At 48.1% G+C, this 15070-nt stretch overlaps 1 protein-coding gene across 2 annotated transcripts in view; it reads right to left on the bottom strand.

Moving 5' to 3' along the window:
- Sgsm2 (small G protein signaling modulator 2) overlaps positions 1–15063 on the bottom strand; it is a 41475-nt gene extending 26412 nt beyond the window's left edge. The window contains exons 1-2 of one of the 2 annotated variants that reach the window (XM_075991669.1): positions 14815–15063; positions 9039–9114 (exon numbers count right to left, since the gene is read on the bottom strand). In XM_075991669.1, coding sequence (XP_075847784.1) covers positions 9039–9114; positions 14815–14871 — 133 coding nt within the window. In that variant the 5' untranslated portion in view covers positions 14872–15063. The remainder of the gene's footprint in view (positions 1–9038; positions 9115–14814) is intronic. The other variant, XM_075991668.1, reaches the window with a different exon arrangement.
- Positions 15064–15070: the final 7 nt, after the last annotated feature.

Raw genomic sequence — 15070 nt, 5'->3', positions numbered from 1 at the left:
GGCTTCAGGGCGCTTTGTCTCAGGGAATCCTAGCACCATGTGGATATACCATAAGGTGACAGCCCTAGCATCTTTTGGCTCATTTCATTTGAGAAACGCATGTACTAGTCAATAAATCCCAAGATAGAAAGGCTTGGGCAAATAAATTAAAACAAAAATAGAAAATAAAAAACAAAAAAAATCTAAGGGGGGGGCATACAAAATTAAGAAATAAAAGGACACAAACAGAGTTAGAGAGGGAGCTGTGACTTGACAGGCATGACCCTCTCACTAGCTTCATCTCCGGCGGCTTTTAGAGTCTGGTCAGATGATCCCAGAGAGCCTTCTCAATTGCCATCCATCCTGTCACACTGAGGAAAGCTTGGAGAGAGCAGAAGTACAACTAAATTTAACTCTAGCGTCTTGCTGCGAACACTCACTGAACTCTGATACTGTCCTAAGGAAAGCTAAGGACCAACAGGCTGGACCAGCCTGAGAAGCTCCTCGGGTCCTTAAAAGTTATGGAGCTTAGAAAATGCTCCCTGAGGCTGGACAGCATAGTGCTAATGGAGCCTACTGGTCTTGGTCTCAACCACCACATACCCATTTAACCATTGCAAGTGGCCATTTACAGAGTGGAAACATTGGGTCAGATCTGGTGGCACCCGCGTGTAATCCTGCTGCCCCGGAGACTAGGGCAGGAGGGTAGAAAGTTTACCCTGCCCGGGCTGTAATGCAGAATGGAGACCTGCTGGGTCGGGTGGGAGGGTGATACAAAGATGAAGGGATGCTGGAAGCTAGCTATATTGCTACTATGATGCTGGTGGGGCAGGAGTTAGAAGTCACTCCTATGTAGCAATTTGGAACTTTCCATCAAAGGTACAGATAACCTTTGACTCAGCAATCCCTCTTCCGGAGTTTTTCCTACTGATGTAAGGGTACAGGCAGTTATAACAGCAAAGAACTGGAAGCCACCCACGTGTCCATCAAGAGGGGTCAGGCTAAGTAAATACGGTTTGTTCACACAGGAGAGCAGTGTGCAGCTCTAAGAAACAACGACAGGCTCTCTAGGAACTAATGGGAAAATTCCAAAAGCAAGGTGCAGGGCGGTCTCATTGCATGGCACCTTTTGATCACAAAAGGGGGGTGGAGCCAGGTGTGGTGGCCCACGCCTATCCTGTCTAGCACTTGGGAGGCAGAGGCAGGACAACTGACACAAACTCAAGGCCAGCCTGGGCTACAGAAGTGAGTTTCAATGTGAGTCAAAGGGGTGGGCAAAGGTCACATACATACTTTTGTTCTGAGGTAGCCTAAATGTCCTCGAATGTCTGACCCCCCTTGTTTCTACTTCCCAAGTGCTGAGATTATAGGTGTGTGCCACCATGTTTAGCTCACATCGCTCTCAGGATTTAAAAATAATAACAAAAGCCCTCTAGATGAGCACACACACAATCAAAGGTGCCCTGTGGAGGAGGTGGTGAACGGTGCAGGGAAGGAGTAAGCTATGGAGGGCTCTGCTCATAGCCTGGCTTTCATTAGCGGACAGATACATTAACAGTCCAAGATGATGATGATGATGATGATGATGAACGGGTGATCACCAAGGGTTCCCCAAATGAGGTGATGCTGGAGGCCTGCTCCAGGCTGGGAAAAAAATCAACCCCAGAATGGCCGGTCGGTCCATAGTACCCACTCTTTTACCAGCTCCAAATGGTTTGCTTCCTCACGCTTAGCCAGCACTTGCTAGGGCAGCAGCAGGGAACCTGAACTTGGCAGGAGCCAGGGAGACAACACTAAGCGATACGACTAGCCTGACTATCTCAGGAGCTCACAAAAATGACGGAAACTATGTCAGTGGCTGGGAAAGTGGCCTCACAAACAGGAAGGATGCCAGGAAGGCCTACCAGTCCACGTCACGTCTCAGGTGCATACATAGCCGCAGTCACAGCTCTGCTCAGCAGGTGAGAGTCCTGGCATCTGTGGGATGTACTAAACGGCTCTCAGTGGCTAGTGCACTTGGGCTAGGGAGGGGCGGGGGGGTAGCACTCACAGTTACACAGCATGGCAGGAAGCGGCCTAAGGACCAGGAGGAGTTGAGGATGGGAAGGCGAGTTTGGCGAGTAGCTGGCACACCACCTTTGGCTCAGTTTCACCTTTCTCCCTAATGCCATCTGCACAGTGGGAGAGTTGGGTTGTAGTTGCCATGAGAACCCGAGGGAGGAAAAGTGTGGGTAGAGCAGTCATCCACAGGTGGTTCAATTTGGTCCTGGGGCTGTGGCAGCAACACTTAGGGCAAAGTTTTAGGGCTACTTGTTCAGGCCTGTGAACAGTGGGGGACAGGTGGAGCTGCCTGTGGAAGGGGAGGGAGGAGAGGGGGAGGCTCTTCGTAGTGGAACTTTGGAGCTGCCAGAAGTTAGAGTTTTGCCGCCCATGAAATAGGAGGAGGAGAAAGGCTTCCCCAGGCACCATGGGCCTCTCTTCTCCTTACTTCCTATATCTCTGACTTCCTACTTCTACCCCGGGTTTGGTAATGGCTGCCTGCACTCACAGTGACTATTCCCACTGTATTTGGGACACATTTTCTCTCACCTCACAAGGTGGTACTGACTTTACTTCAACCCTGGGTGCTTTCAGCTTTGCTCAACTCCCCAAAGAAGAAAGCAACATTCCCCTATGGACTCTGGTGTGAAGGAGAAAGGACTGGTCTTGTTCTGGAACTACGGGAGGGAAATCAGCCACAAGCACTCATTTTCTCTGACCTGCAGGGATACTGCAGGGATACTTCTGGGTGAAGTAGATGAGAGACGGCCTCTTCCTCCATGCACAAAGGCTGGCAAGAGACCCATCATCTCCCGGTCAGATGACTTTAGCTGTGACCCTACAAAGGCAACTTCTCTAAAGTGTCCCGATTCAAATTCCTCCTGATTCCACTCCTGGGTACCATCCCCGCCCCAGGGCACACCAACCAACCTCGGTGCAACACAGACTTTGGACCAGGACAGATGTGGGTTCAAACACTGAGCTGCACATGCCAGCTTATCCTTCTCTTTAGAAAATCAATTTGTTGAGGGAAGTTTCAAGCATGTACAAAAGTCAGGAGGATGGAATAACAATCCCCCATATACCCATTGCCCACTTAATAATTAACAGGCCACAGCCAAATTTTGCTTTGGCTAAACCATAAGCAAACAATTTTTTCCGATCTTTGGATTATTTAAGGTAACTTCTAGACTCTTGACCCATGTACATATGCCTTTATTTAGCCTACAATAATAAACACTTTTTCTCTTTCTTTTTGGAGCCAGTGTTACCCCGGCTAGCCTAGAACTTACGTTGACTGGGATGGCCTCGAACTTGCAGCAGTCCCTGTTTCTACTGTCCCCAGCCGGGTGCTAGGGTCATAGGTGTGCATCATAATGTCCAGCCCTAATAACGATTACTTAATATGACCCAAATCCCTGAGTTCCCAGATTTCAGATTTTCTCAACTGTCTAGATGTCCCAGGTTGCCAGAAACATGGATTTCTAGATGGACTCCTAGGGTATGTCTGAGGAGGGTTTCCAGAGACGGTTCAAGAATAAGGTGCCCCTGGACACCATGTTACATGTGTTACCTGTGTGGCTCTTTTTTGTTTTTTTTTATCTCGAGTTTAACCACTGAGCTAACCACCCATCTCTAGCCCCGAGTAGCTATTCCAGTGCTCAAATCTACCTTCTGCAGGTTGGCTCAGAGATGAAACCGAGTAACTATGGGTTAGACACAACCAGCATGCAAACCTTGGTCTGTCTGACTCCAGAGATAGCAACGGACCAAACCGCATAGGTGTCCTTAGCTATGCCCTAGCACAGGGGGAGGGAAACCAGTTGCTCTGGACATCTGCCTTCCTACCTGACCATAGCTGAAAAGCTACCTGACTTGTTCGTTTCTGGATGGAAAGCAAAAGTTAGATAGTCTGAGAATAAGCTAGTCACTGGATGCAAGAGGGAAGTAGTTCCTTTTGCTGAAAAGAACCAGGCTAGCAACTGCCTGGAGTCTGAGTCACTCTGTGCAGAAAGAGCTCTGGCTGCAATCTCCCAGGTGGGATGCAACCTCCTGCAGCACCTGCTGCTCTCCCAGCTTATTAGTTAGTATCTCTCTGCTGTTCCCTGAAGAAGCTCACTGCAGGGGAGACCTAACTGGCTAATGAAAGCTGCTTAGCAACAGGGAGCTGGTTAATAAAGCCCCACGTTATTCCCAGTTCCAGGCTCTACCCCCACCTCCCACTACAGCTTAGCTTCAGCCTCAAGCAACCCTGAGGTTGGCCCAAGAAATCTGAGGAGACAGGGCTGGCCCAGGCCCCACCCATATACCTAGAAGCTGGTGATGGTGTGAGAAGATACACTGAGTCTGAGAACTACTCTTCAAAGCCAGACTCCTCTCTCAGTCGTGTAAGGTTAAGATCCACAGGGCGGAGGGTATAGCTCTGTGGTAGGTGCTTGTCTAGCCTGCCTCAGTATCTGGGTTCAATCCCCTGTCTCTGTGAGTCCAAGGTTAGCCTGGTCTATATAGTGAGTTTCAGGCCAGCCAGGGATACGCAGTGAGGCCTTGCCCCACAATCCCAGTAACCAACTAGAACAGAGGAAGTAGAAAGATACTGTAGGGGGAGGTCAGGCTCAGAGGAACATAGCTTCATGGGTTGATGCCTCAATTACCCTAAATCTCTCGATGGCAAGAGAATAAGTATTCATAGGCACATGTGTTATTATTTCAGGTTCAAGGGCATACCTGAGATAATTTGCTGTTTAATGCTGACTCAGAGGGCTCTGTCTATAGTTCATGCTAAAAGCACCTTCCTCCCACCATGGAGGAGGTGGCAGGATATACCAGTCCAAGGGGGTCGAGACTGGGAGGTGGAAGAATGTTCACAAAGCTACAGAAAAAAATACTCAGCATTAATCTGATTCAACTAGAGACTGGAGCCAGAACCTCAGGCATGCTAAGCAAGTATTCTCCACGGAGCTCCGGCCCGGCAGTGAGTCTGTTAAATGGGGTCTCCTGGAGCTGGCCTCTAACACTGCATCAATGAGGGTGACCTTGAACTCTTAAACTTTTTTCATTTTTTTCTTTCTTTAAAATGTCTTAAAACACTTATTCAGTGGGTGTGTTTGTGTGTGGACACAGTGCACTCACTTTCCACCATGCGGGGCCAGGAGGTCATTTCTTTCTTTCTACCATGTGGATTGTTCTGGGGATAAAACTCAGGTCACAAGGTTTGACAACAAGCCATCTTTCATCCAGAACTTAAACTCTTCCACCCTTCCCCACCCCCCCGAGACGTGGTGGTTTCTTTGTGTAGTCCTGGCTGTCCTGAAACTAGCTCTGTAGACCAGGCTGGCCTTGAACTCACAGAGATCCTCCTGCCTCTGCCTCTGGAGTACTGAGATTAAAGGTGTGCACCACCACCAGCTCAGAATTATTTGATTTTAAAATCTGTTGTTTGAGCTACTGTCTTGAGTTTCGTAAACAGTCACTAAGTGAGATGGGTGTGGTGGTCCATGCCTTTCATCCCAGCACTTGGGAGGTAGAGGCAGGAAGAAAACCCCTCAGAGTTTGAGGCCAGCTTGGTCTTCATTGTGAGTTTCATGACAGTTAGGGCTACATAGCGAGGCCTACCTCATTTTTGAGCAACAACAAACCCCTCACACATATGCATGCATGAATGCACAAATAAACACACACACACACACACACACACACACACACACACACACACACACCCCAAGAGAGGAAGGAGTTGGTTCCATCCAGGGACTGCTGGCCAGCCAACCTAGCTTTATCAGGGAAGAGCCCCTGTCCCCACAAAGAAGGTGGATATCCTGAGGACAACATCTGAGGTTGACCTCTGGCCTCCACACATACCCACACCTACAAACAACCACACACACCACAAACATGCTAACATACTCACCAACACACACAAGATCCCAGAATTGCAAGAGGCTGTGAGAAGCCTGGGCCTGAATTCCTCTGGCAACTCAGTCAGGGCTGACACTCTTCATGTGGAGAAAGTGCCCTAAGTGCCATCTGGGTCACTTCAGTCCCTGACACTGCCTGCTGCCTCACATCTGGGTGGCTTCTCTCGCAAGCTTTTTGTCTGATCCTGTGGCCTTTGTGTTTGCAACAGTGACTCTTGGGAGTCTTGGAAGACCAGCAAAACACGCCCCTCCTCCTGGACCCGGTTTAAAACCCTGGAAACCTGAAGGCTTTGTCTACTACAATAATCAAAAATGGTTCAAAGCAAAACCATTCTCTCGGAGTGTGATCTTCTGGCCTGATGAAAGAGCTCAGAGCCTTAGACAGGAGGCCCAGAGCTCCCAGGGGGCTGGGAATCCCAGGCCAGCTGCAGGAGAGCTGCCAGGTGCTTCTCACCTTGACAGCTGAATGTGGGATACTTAACGCTTTTCTGCTGCTGGCCTCCCTCCAGCCTCCTTCCTTCATTCTCCCTGGCTACCCACACGGGGCACCCATGCACAAGCTGTTCTCACTATGTGTTAGCTTTCTACACTGTGCATTGACAAAGCCTAGCACTAAGCCAGAATTCTAATATGCTTCTAGGCTAATAATCCTGACACTGGAGACCTTCTTTTTCTTTTCCCAGGTCTTGGGTTCTATGATGAAGCAGCAGCAAATTCAGACCTAGCCTTGACACTCAAAAGAGAAGAAAACCCATTTTCTGCTCTTGCAAGTCTAAGTACATTAACAGACGTAAACTCAATCCCCATGAAGATTTGAGGTGGACACCACTGCTCTAGCTTTAAAGGAGCTTACTGGAGGTAACACTAGTCCAAGGTGGGCCTGGCAGGGCAGCGCATGCTTACGGTACAGTAATTGAGAGGCTGAGGTGGAAGGTCAAGAGACTCAGTGTGTTTAAGGTTAGCCAAGGATAGACAGAGGAAGAGAGGGAAAAGAGGGAAGAACGGAAAGAGAGAGAGACAGAACACATCACTTGTCTATGATGGCTTTAGTATTGGAGCAGTCGTTTTCACAGCCCTGTGTCACAGCCTCTGCTCACTGACTTCCTTTCCCAGTCACCTTCTGTCTGTTTATTCTTCTCCACAGAACTTGTTGTTCTGTATTATCAAATCTTTCCACACATTTTTTTTCCTGTCTTTCTCTCTCTCAGCAGAATGTATGGTCCTGGGGCAGAGACTGTCTATCTTGCTCTTGCCATTCTGCTGCTTAGACAGTATTTTCTGGAGTGTTGCTGCACTTATGGGAAGGTGAGCCTTGTCTCACTGCAGCCAAAAGCAGGGCCAGGAAGAAGGCTCAGAGGTGTTTGAGGCTAAGCCTGACGACCTGTGGGTCCCCAGGACCCACACAGTGGGAAGAGATCAGACTCCCAGCAACTGTCCTCTGAACTCCATAGGTGTGCCGCAGTGCACATGTGTACATGCATAGACCACATGGAATAAATATGATATAATGACAACAATAACAATAATAAAAAATAAAGCATCTCTTCTGAGTATGAGCTAAGACATGCTAGGCTCTGGTACCCTCCTCTCCTTTAGAGGGTGTTAAAGGATGGCCAAATTTCTGGAAATCAAAGAAAACTCTATGTAGATATAAGCTTTTTCATACAAAGGGAAATATCTATTTCACGTTACAGATGCCTCCCCACCATGCAACTCTGTTCTAGAGCCAGAAGCTCTGGCTGTTCCTCCTTGCCTATGTTCATGCTCTTTTGACTCTAACCAAGTGCATAGGGAATTAGGACAATGGAGCAACCAGAAAAATGTGGCAGCCAAAAAGCACATAAAAGCATCCCCAAAGCACTAATCTTTCCCCCGAGTGAGAAAAGACGGATAATATAGGTGGGTTTCAAACACCAAAGCATTCAGGGTAAGGATGTTCCCCCCCCCCCCCCCCGATAGAGTTTCTCAGTAGCTTTGGGGCCTGTTCTGGAACTAGCTCTTGTAGACCAGGCTAGCCTTGAACTCACAGAGATCTGCCTGCCCCTGCCTCCCAAGTGTTGGAATTATTGGTGTACGCCACCACCACCCGACTCAGGATTATGGTTTTTTTTTTTTTTTGCTTTTGTTTTTTGAGACAGGGTTTCTCTGTGTACCCCTCGCTGTCCTAAACCTCGCTCTGTAGACCAGAGCTGGTCTTGAACTCACAGAGATCCACCTGCTTTGGCTTCTCAAGGGCTAGGATTAAAGGAGGCTTGTGCCACCCTGGATTCTTAGCTACTGAGTCATCTCTTTCTATGGTTTTTGTTTGTTTGTTTGGGTTTTTTGTTTTGTTTTGTTTTTTTGGGTTTTTTTGTTTTTTGTTTTTCGAGACAGGGTTTCTCTGTGGTTTTTTGGAGCCTGTCCTGGAACTAGCTCTTGCAGACCAGGCTGGTCTCGAACTCACAGAGATCCGCCTGTCTCTGCCTCCCGAGTGCTGGGATTAAAGGCGTGTGCCACCACCGCCCGGCTGTTTGGGTTTTTTTGAGGCAAGGTCTCTCACTAAATTTCCCAGGCTGGCCTTGAATACTCCAGAGGTAAGACAAGCCCTGAACTGGTTAGTCTTCCTGTTTGAGCCTCTTAAATAGCTAGGAGCACGGGCTTGGGACACCATGTATGATGTGGTTGTGAATGTTTGTTTTTGTTTTTGTTTTTTCTGAGACAGGGTTTCTCTGTAGCTTTGGAATCTGTCCTGGAACTAGCTCTTGTAGACAAGGTTGGCCTCGAACTCACAGAGATCTGCCTGCCTCTGCCTCCAGAGTGCTGGGATTAAAGGCACATGCCACCACCACCTGGCTTGGTTGTGAATGTTTTAACACACTTCTAGGTGTGACTAAAATTTGGGAACTATTGTCGTAAGGTACTAAAATATACAGTTTCTTGTAACCTGAAGGCTCTGATTCACTAGATCTGGGATGGAGGTCAAACAGACTTCAGAAGTGTTCGGGATGATTGGGACTCACACTCATATTCGAGAGGTAATAAACCAGAGGACTCATCTTTTCCAGGTCCCAGGACCACATGCTCAGTCCTGAGTCTAGGACCCGCCACTGTAAAGTGTTGACTCACCACACAGAGCAATGATGTGGCTGCTATCTTCATGCACAAACTTCCTGGTGACAGCCTCCTCCATGATTTGCTTCACCTGCAAATAAATGGGCATCTTCATTACTTTAATGTATTTATTTTTGCCGGGCTACTGAGTAAACCCAGGGCAAACACTCTATCCCTGAACTACACCTTCAGGCTAGCATTATTATTTTTAATTTCCTCCTTAGCAAAGGACTCCTGGGGTTTGAGGGTATGTCTCAGTGGCTAAGCCTGTTTTGGACAGACAAGGTTCCAGACTCAATTCTTAGCACCAAAAGGGAAAACAGCAACAAAACAAGTCTCTAGGAAGGTAAATAGCTTGGTTGTGACCTCGTGGTCTAGGTTTTGAGGTATTTGCAGAGATGACAAAGATGGGAAGGGTGGAGAAACAAATGTTCCTTAACAAAGCCTGCCCCAAGCTTTTTTTTTATTTTTTTATTTTTTGGTTTTTCGAGACAGGGTTTCTCTGTGGTTTTGGAGCCTGTCCTGGAACTAGCTCTTGTAGACCAGGCTGGTCTCGAACTCACAGAGATCCGCCTGCCTCTGCCTCCCAAGTGCTGGGATTAAAGGCGTGCGCCACCACCGCCCGGCTGCCCCAAGCTTTTTGAGAGGAAACTAAGAGATGTCAAATCCACTAACCAATCAGTGTGGAGAACCCAGTTTAGACACAAGGATGGGAGACTATTTGCTCATCCACACTGAGCTGGAGAAGGGCTTCTAGGTAGACATACAGACTGTCTACTAGGTAGACATACAGACTGCAGATGAACAACTTGCCCCTCCTTTTCTGAGGTCAGGAGTTAGTCCATCAATGGCTCATCAACTCTCATTCGTTCTAGCTAGGTTTTAAAACTCTGATGCTTTAGGGTTTGAGTTTGTAGGTAACTTGGGCTAACCTGAAGCTGGCCTGAGCTACAGCATGAGCCCTTGTCTCAACTCCCAACCCCCAAAAGGCACTTATAGGATGGGGATGTAGCTCTATGGTAGTGCTTGCTTGTCATTCAAGGTCTCCAGGTTTAATCTCTAGGACCACAAAAGGTGTTCTTATTGTTTATTATTATTCATTAAACATAAAAAAGCTTATATGATAATCTCATAGGCTGGGTGAGTTCTTACACACTGCATACTTTTAGAGTAGGAAACAGAACAAGTGCCAGACGGGGTGGCACATGCCTGAAATGCCAACCGTTGGGAGATGAAGACAAAGAGGATCAAGAGTTTGAGGCCCAGGTTGGCTAGATGGCTCATCAGGTAAAAGTTCTTCCTGAGCAAACCTCAGGGAGGCCTGAGTTCTAGTCCCAGAATCCATGTAAAAGTGGAAAGAGAAAATAGACTCTACAAATTGTTCTCTGACCCACACAAGTACACTGTGGCATGCGTGTACCCGTACTCACACACACATCATGTGCAAAACACACACACACACACACAGTGGCATGCATGCACCCATACTCACACACACAACATACGAGACACACACACATTGTAGCATGTATACACACACACACAGAGGCAGTAAAGTTGAAAGAAGAGTTCAAGGCCAAGGTCAACCTGAGCTACACAGTAACTCCAAGGCTAGTCTGGGCTAGGATACCTTGTCTTAAGCAACAAAAGAAACAATGTATAACCTGTGTGCTGGAGCACCTTGCTTTATCATCCCCCACCCCAGTCACCACCTTTTCCTAGGAATACTCAAATACCCACTCTCTTTTTTTCTTTTCCTCTTTTGAATTTCATTATTATTATTATTATTATTATTATTTTGGTTTTTCGAGACAGGGTTTCTCTGTGGTTTTGGAGCCTGACCTGGAACTAGCTCTTGTAGACCAGGCTGGTCTCGAACTCACAGAGATCCACCTGCCTCTGCCTCCCGAGTGCTGGGATTAAAGGCGTGCGCCACCACCGCCCGGCTATTATTATTATTGTTATTATTATTATTTTGGTTTTTTTGAGACAGCATTTCTTTTGTGTAGCCTTGGCTCTGTAGACCAGGCTAGCCTTGAACTCACAGAAATCCACTTGCCTCTACTTCCCAAGTGCTACAACTAAAGGCGTGTGCCACCACCAGCTAGCTTCTTTTATTTTAATTTTTAATTATTATTCTTTGTGTGTGTGGGGGGGGGGTAACTGAATCCAGGGCCTTGTGCATGCTGGGTAAGCAGCAGAACTGAGCTTCTGTTGTTTGGAGACAGGATTTCACAATGTAACCCTTGGCTGGCCAGGAACTCACTATAGAGACAAGGCTAGCCATGACTCAAAGACATCTGCCTGCTTCTGCCTCTTTGTGCTGGGATCAAGGCATGAGCCACCTAGCTCAGCCTCAAACCTCTTCTTTTTTGAGGCAGGATCTTACTGAATTCCCTATGCTAGCCTGGAATTTACTCTTGTAACCCATGCATGCTTTGAACTTTTATTCCCACTGCCTTTGTCCTGCTGGGATTACAGGGATGTGACGCCAGCCTCAATCTCTGAGTTATCTTAGTTTTGCAAGTTTTATACTAAAAAGAAAAAAAAATAACGAAATAACAGAAAGTAGCGTTTTGTGATTTGTTTCTTTTGCTTGAGTGAACGATTGGGAGATTCGTTTCTGTCGTGTATTGCTATAGATTGTGAACTTCCAATTGTGTGAAAATACCACAGTTGACTGGCATTTGGGTATTTTCCAGCTTGGAGTTGTTATGAATCATATGAACACCTGGACATATCTTCTGGTGAACATATGTGCTGGCTATTTAAAATTTATATTTCTAGGCAAAGAATTTTGGATGCATATATTCTGCTTTACCAGATACTGCCAAAACGTTCTCCAAAGTGGCTGTAGCAATTTACACTCCCATCATCAGCATGAGGTTCTAGTTGCACTTACGCCAGATTCCATGGGGAATCTGCCAGGAGACAAAGAGCCACCACTGGGAATCAGAGATGGGTTCCCTCAACCACAGCATAAAGAAGATATAAAAAATATAAATGCACAGGAAAAGTAAGTCATAGCAGAGACAGTCCTTATCTTTTTAAGAACTTATTTATCTTTATGGGTATGGGTATTTTGCCTGCATGTATGTCTGTGCACCATGTTTATGTGGTACCTGCAGGGGCTAGAAAAGGACATCAGTTCCTCTGGAACTGGAGCTAACAGTTGTTAGCTGCCATGCTACTTCTGGGACTCAAACTCGGAAGAACAGACAGTGCTCTTTTTTTTTTAAATTTATTTATTTATTGTGTATGCAACATTCTGTCTCCATGTATGCCCACACACTAGAAGAGGGCACCAGATCTCATTACAGATGGTTGTGAGCCACCATGTGGTTGCTGGGAATTGAACTCATGACCTCTGGAAGAGCAGCCAGTGCTCTTAACCACTGAGCCATCTCTCCAGCCCCCAGACAGTGCTCTTAACCACAGAGCAAGCTCTCCAACTCTGTTTTTCATTATGTAGCCCAGACTGGTCTCAAACTCACTAGATAGCCTAGCCTTGACTCAAACTTCCTGCAATTCTTCTGCTGCGGCTCCATGAGTGCTGGAGTCTTAGGCATATATGCTCCCATGTTCAGCATTAGTCCCTGCCTGTCAGGATGCAGCATCCTGATGGTGCCCTGGCTCCCAAAGGGTTCTGTTTGTCTGTTTGTTTTATTTATTTACTTATTATTTATTTTGAGATAGGATCTCACTGTGTAGCCCTGACTGGGCCTGGGTATCATAGAGTTCCATCTGCCCTGAGTGCTGGGATTAAAGGTATACACCACCATGCCAGGCCAAGGTCCTCTCTTAACATGCACGGTATTATATGGAGGGTGGCAGAACACCTAAGGCCTAAGGAGGAAGAAGGACCTGGAGGTTCGTTCCTGCTGGAACTGCTCATAGTTAGTGGTGAGGTAAATGAAGATCAGATTGGATGATTTTTGCATTCCAAGCTGTTACAAGCTTCCTCGATTACTTCCCAGGGTGGTCTTTGCAGGAACTCAACAACTAAAGAGCTACAGGTATCTGAAGCAACTGGAGGGACATATATTGGGTTATGAGAACCAACTGATGCTTTTAGGATTAGTTCAGAGGTCCTCTGTGAAAACAAGCTTGCCTACAGTTCTCAGCTGTCTCTTCTTGTAGGAGAGGGAAAGAGTATGGTTGTCTGTAAACCAAGCACTAAAGGGGGAGATGGTAGAGTCCAGAGAGCGGCAGACTTTGTCAGGAAGATACATTCTTGCAGCACACATTGTTCTCAAAGCAATCAATCGTTCTTGAAACACTGGGAAGAAAATCATGTTCTCAAAAGCATTTTCCAACATACCTAATCAGTTCTCAAATCTGGGTCTCAAATAATTCTAGTTCTGTACACCTGCCCTCCCCCAGCTCTGTCTTTAGACTCCCTTCTTCCTGGGGATAATCACTGAAATTTCTCTTTGGGGACAAGGCTGGAGCCTAAGACTATTTTTAAAAAGCCCTGGCCCAGCCGGGCGGTGGTGGCGCACGCCTTTAATCCCAGCACTTGGGAGGCAGAGGCAGGCGGATCTCTGTGAGTTCGAGGCCAGCCTGGTCTACAAGAGCTAGTTCCAGGACAGGCTCCAAAACCACAGAGAAACCCTGTCTCGAAAAACCAAAAAAAAAAAAAAAAAAAAGCCCTAGCCTAAGAAACCCTCACTTGGCCACTTCGCAGCAAAAGCACAATGAAGTTGTTCGCACAAGATAATGGTTAATGCAGAATGAGAGCCCCAAATCTTCTCAAATCCTGAAACGCTAAGGGTGAATGAAACAGTACGGTGCATTCATATATCGCGATAAACAGTGTTATCCTATTTTAAAAAGCGACGAGGAAACCAAGACTTGAAAGAGTTTAAATAACTTTACCCAAGTTCACAAAAAACTAAGACTGAACTATTGAAGACTCCCACCAGATCTCAATTTCCAAGATCAGCAGATATATTTACCAAATAGAGTGACCACAAGTGTGCCAGGCCCTGGATACAAAACAGTGAACAAACAGACAGGTTTCTTCCCCTCGTGCAGCTCGCACCTGGCAGACGTAGCTCCAGAAGCAGGCTGGGGAAGGAGGCCTCATTCATTTCATCTACACTGCAGGCTCTCTCACAAGCTGGTGAGTCATTCATATGGGCAACCCTCCTCCCCCACCCCCGAAATTGAAATGAGCTTTAAGCAGGGTCAAGGTAAAGGGGATTAGTAGAGAGATTCTTGTTTCTGAAGGATTTCCCTCAAAAGAGAAAAAACAATCTGAGACTTAAAAACCATTCTTAAAAATACCCGGGTTCCTGGGTAAGGAGGTGGGCGTGGAGGGAGAAGCAGTGAAGTGTGCGATGAACCCTCAGCCAGCCACGACTCGCTTGCAAGAGGAATACACGAGGGCGGTATAGGCTACCAGGGAGCGAAGCCCCTAGATCTCGGATTCGAAGCCGCCGGAGGCCCTCGGGGACCCCGCCCCCTCCCCGAGCAGTCCCGGCAATGAAGGGGCAACTCGGGTTCTCCGGCAATCGCTGCCACCCCTCCCCCGACCGCGGTCCCCCCGCGCTGCTGCCGTCACAGGGCGGGAGCCGAAGGACCGCCGGAGCAAACAAGCCCCAGGGCGCCTGCTTGACCCTGGACGAGGGCGCTGCCCCGGGCGCGGAGAGGGGCGGAAGGCACAGCCTGCACAGGACCCCGCCCCCGCCCGGTGCGCAGGCGGCCGCGCGCGTGGGAACCGTGACCCTCCGCTCCTGGGGCACCGCAGGAGGGGCGCGAGCCCCCGAGTCCTGATCCCCGACCGTACCTCCTTTTTCACGTTCCATAGCAGCTTTTCTTTGACTGCGTCCTCGGCGCTGCCCATGGTGCGGCAGGTGGCGGGCAGGCGGTGCCCAGCGGCCCCCCGATCACCCGCGTGCCCTCGCCGCTTCCGCGCCTCCCGGCTCAGCGCCCCACGCGTGAGGCGGAGCCCCCGCCAGCTGCGCTCCCCTCCTGCCGCCGCCGCAGCCACTGCCCGGTGCTCAGCTCCGCAGCCATCTTCCGAGCCCCGCAGACGTCAGGCA

Source organism: Microtus pennsylvanicus, chromosome 11 (assembly GCF_037038515.1).
Source record: "Microtus pennsylvanicus isolate mMicPen1 chromosome 11, mMicPen1.hap1, whole genome shotgun sequence".
NCBI classification, from domain to species: Eukaryota; Metazoa; Chordata; class Mammalia; order Rodentia; family Cricetidae; genus Microtus; species Microtus pennsylvanicus.
This window is presented reverse-complemented; position numbering and strand designations above follow the sequence as displayed.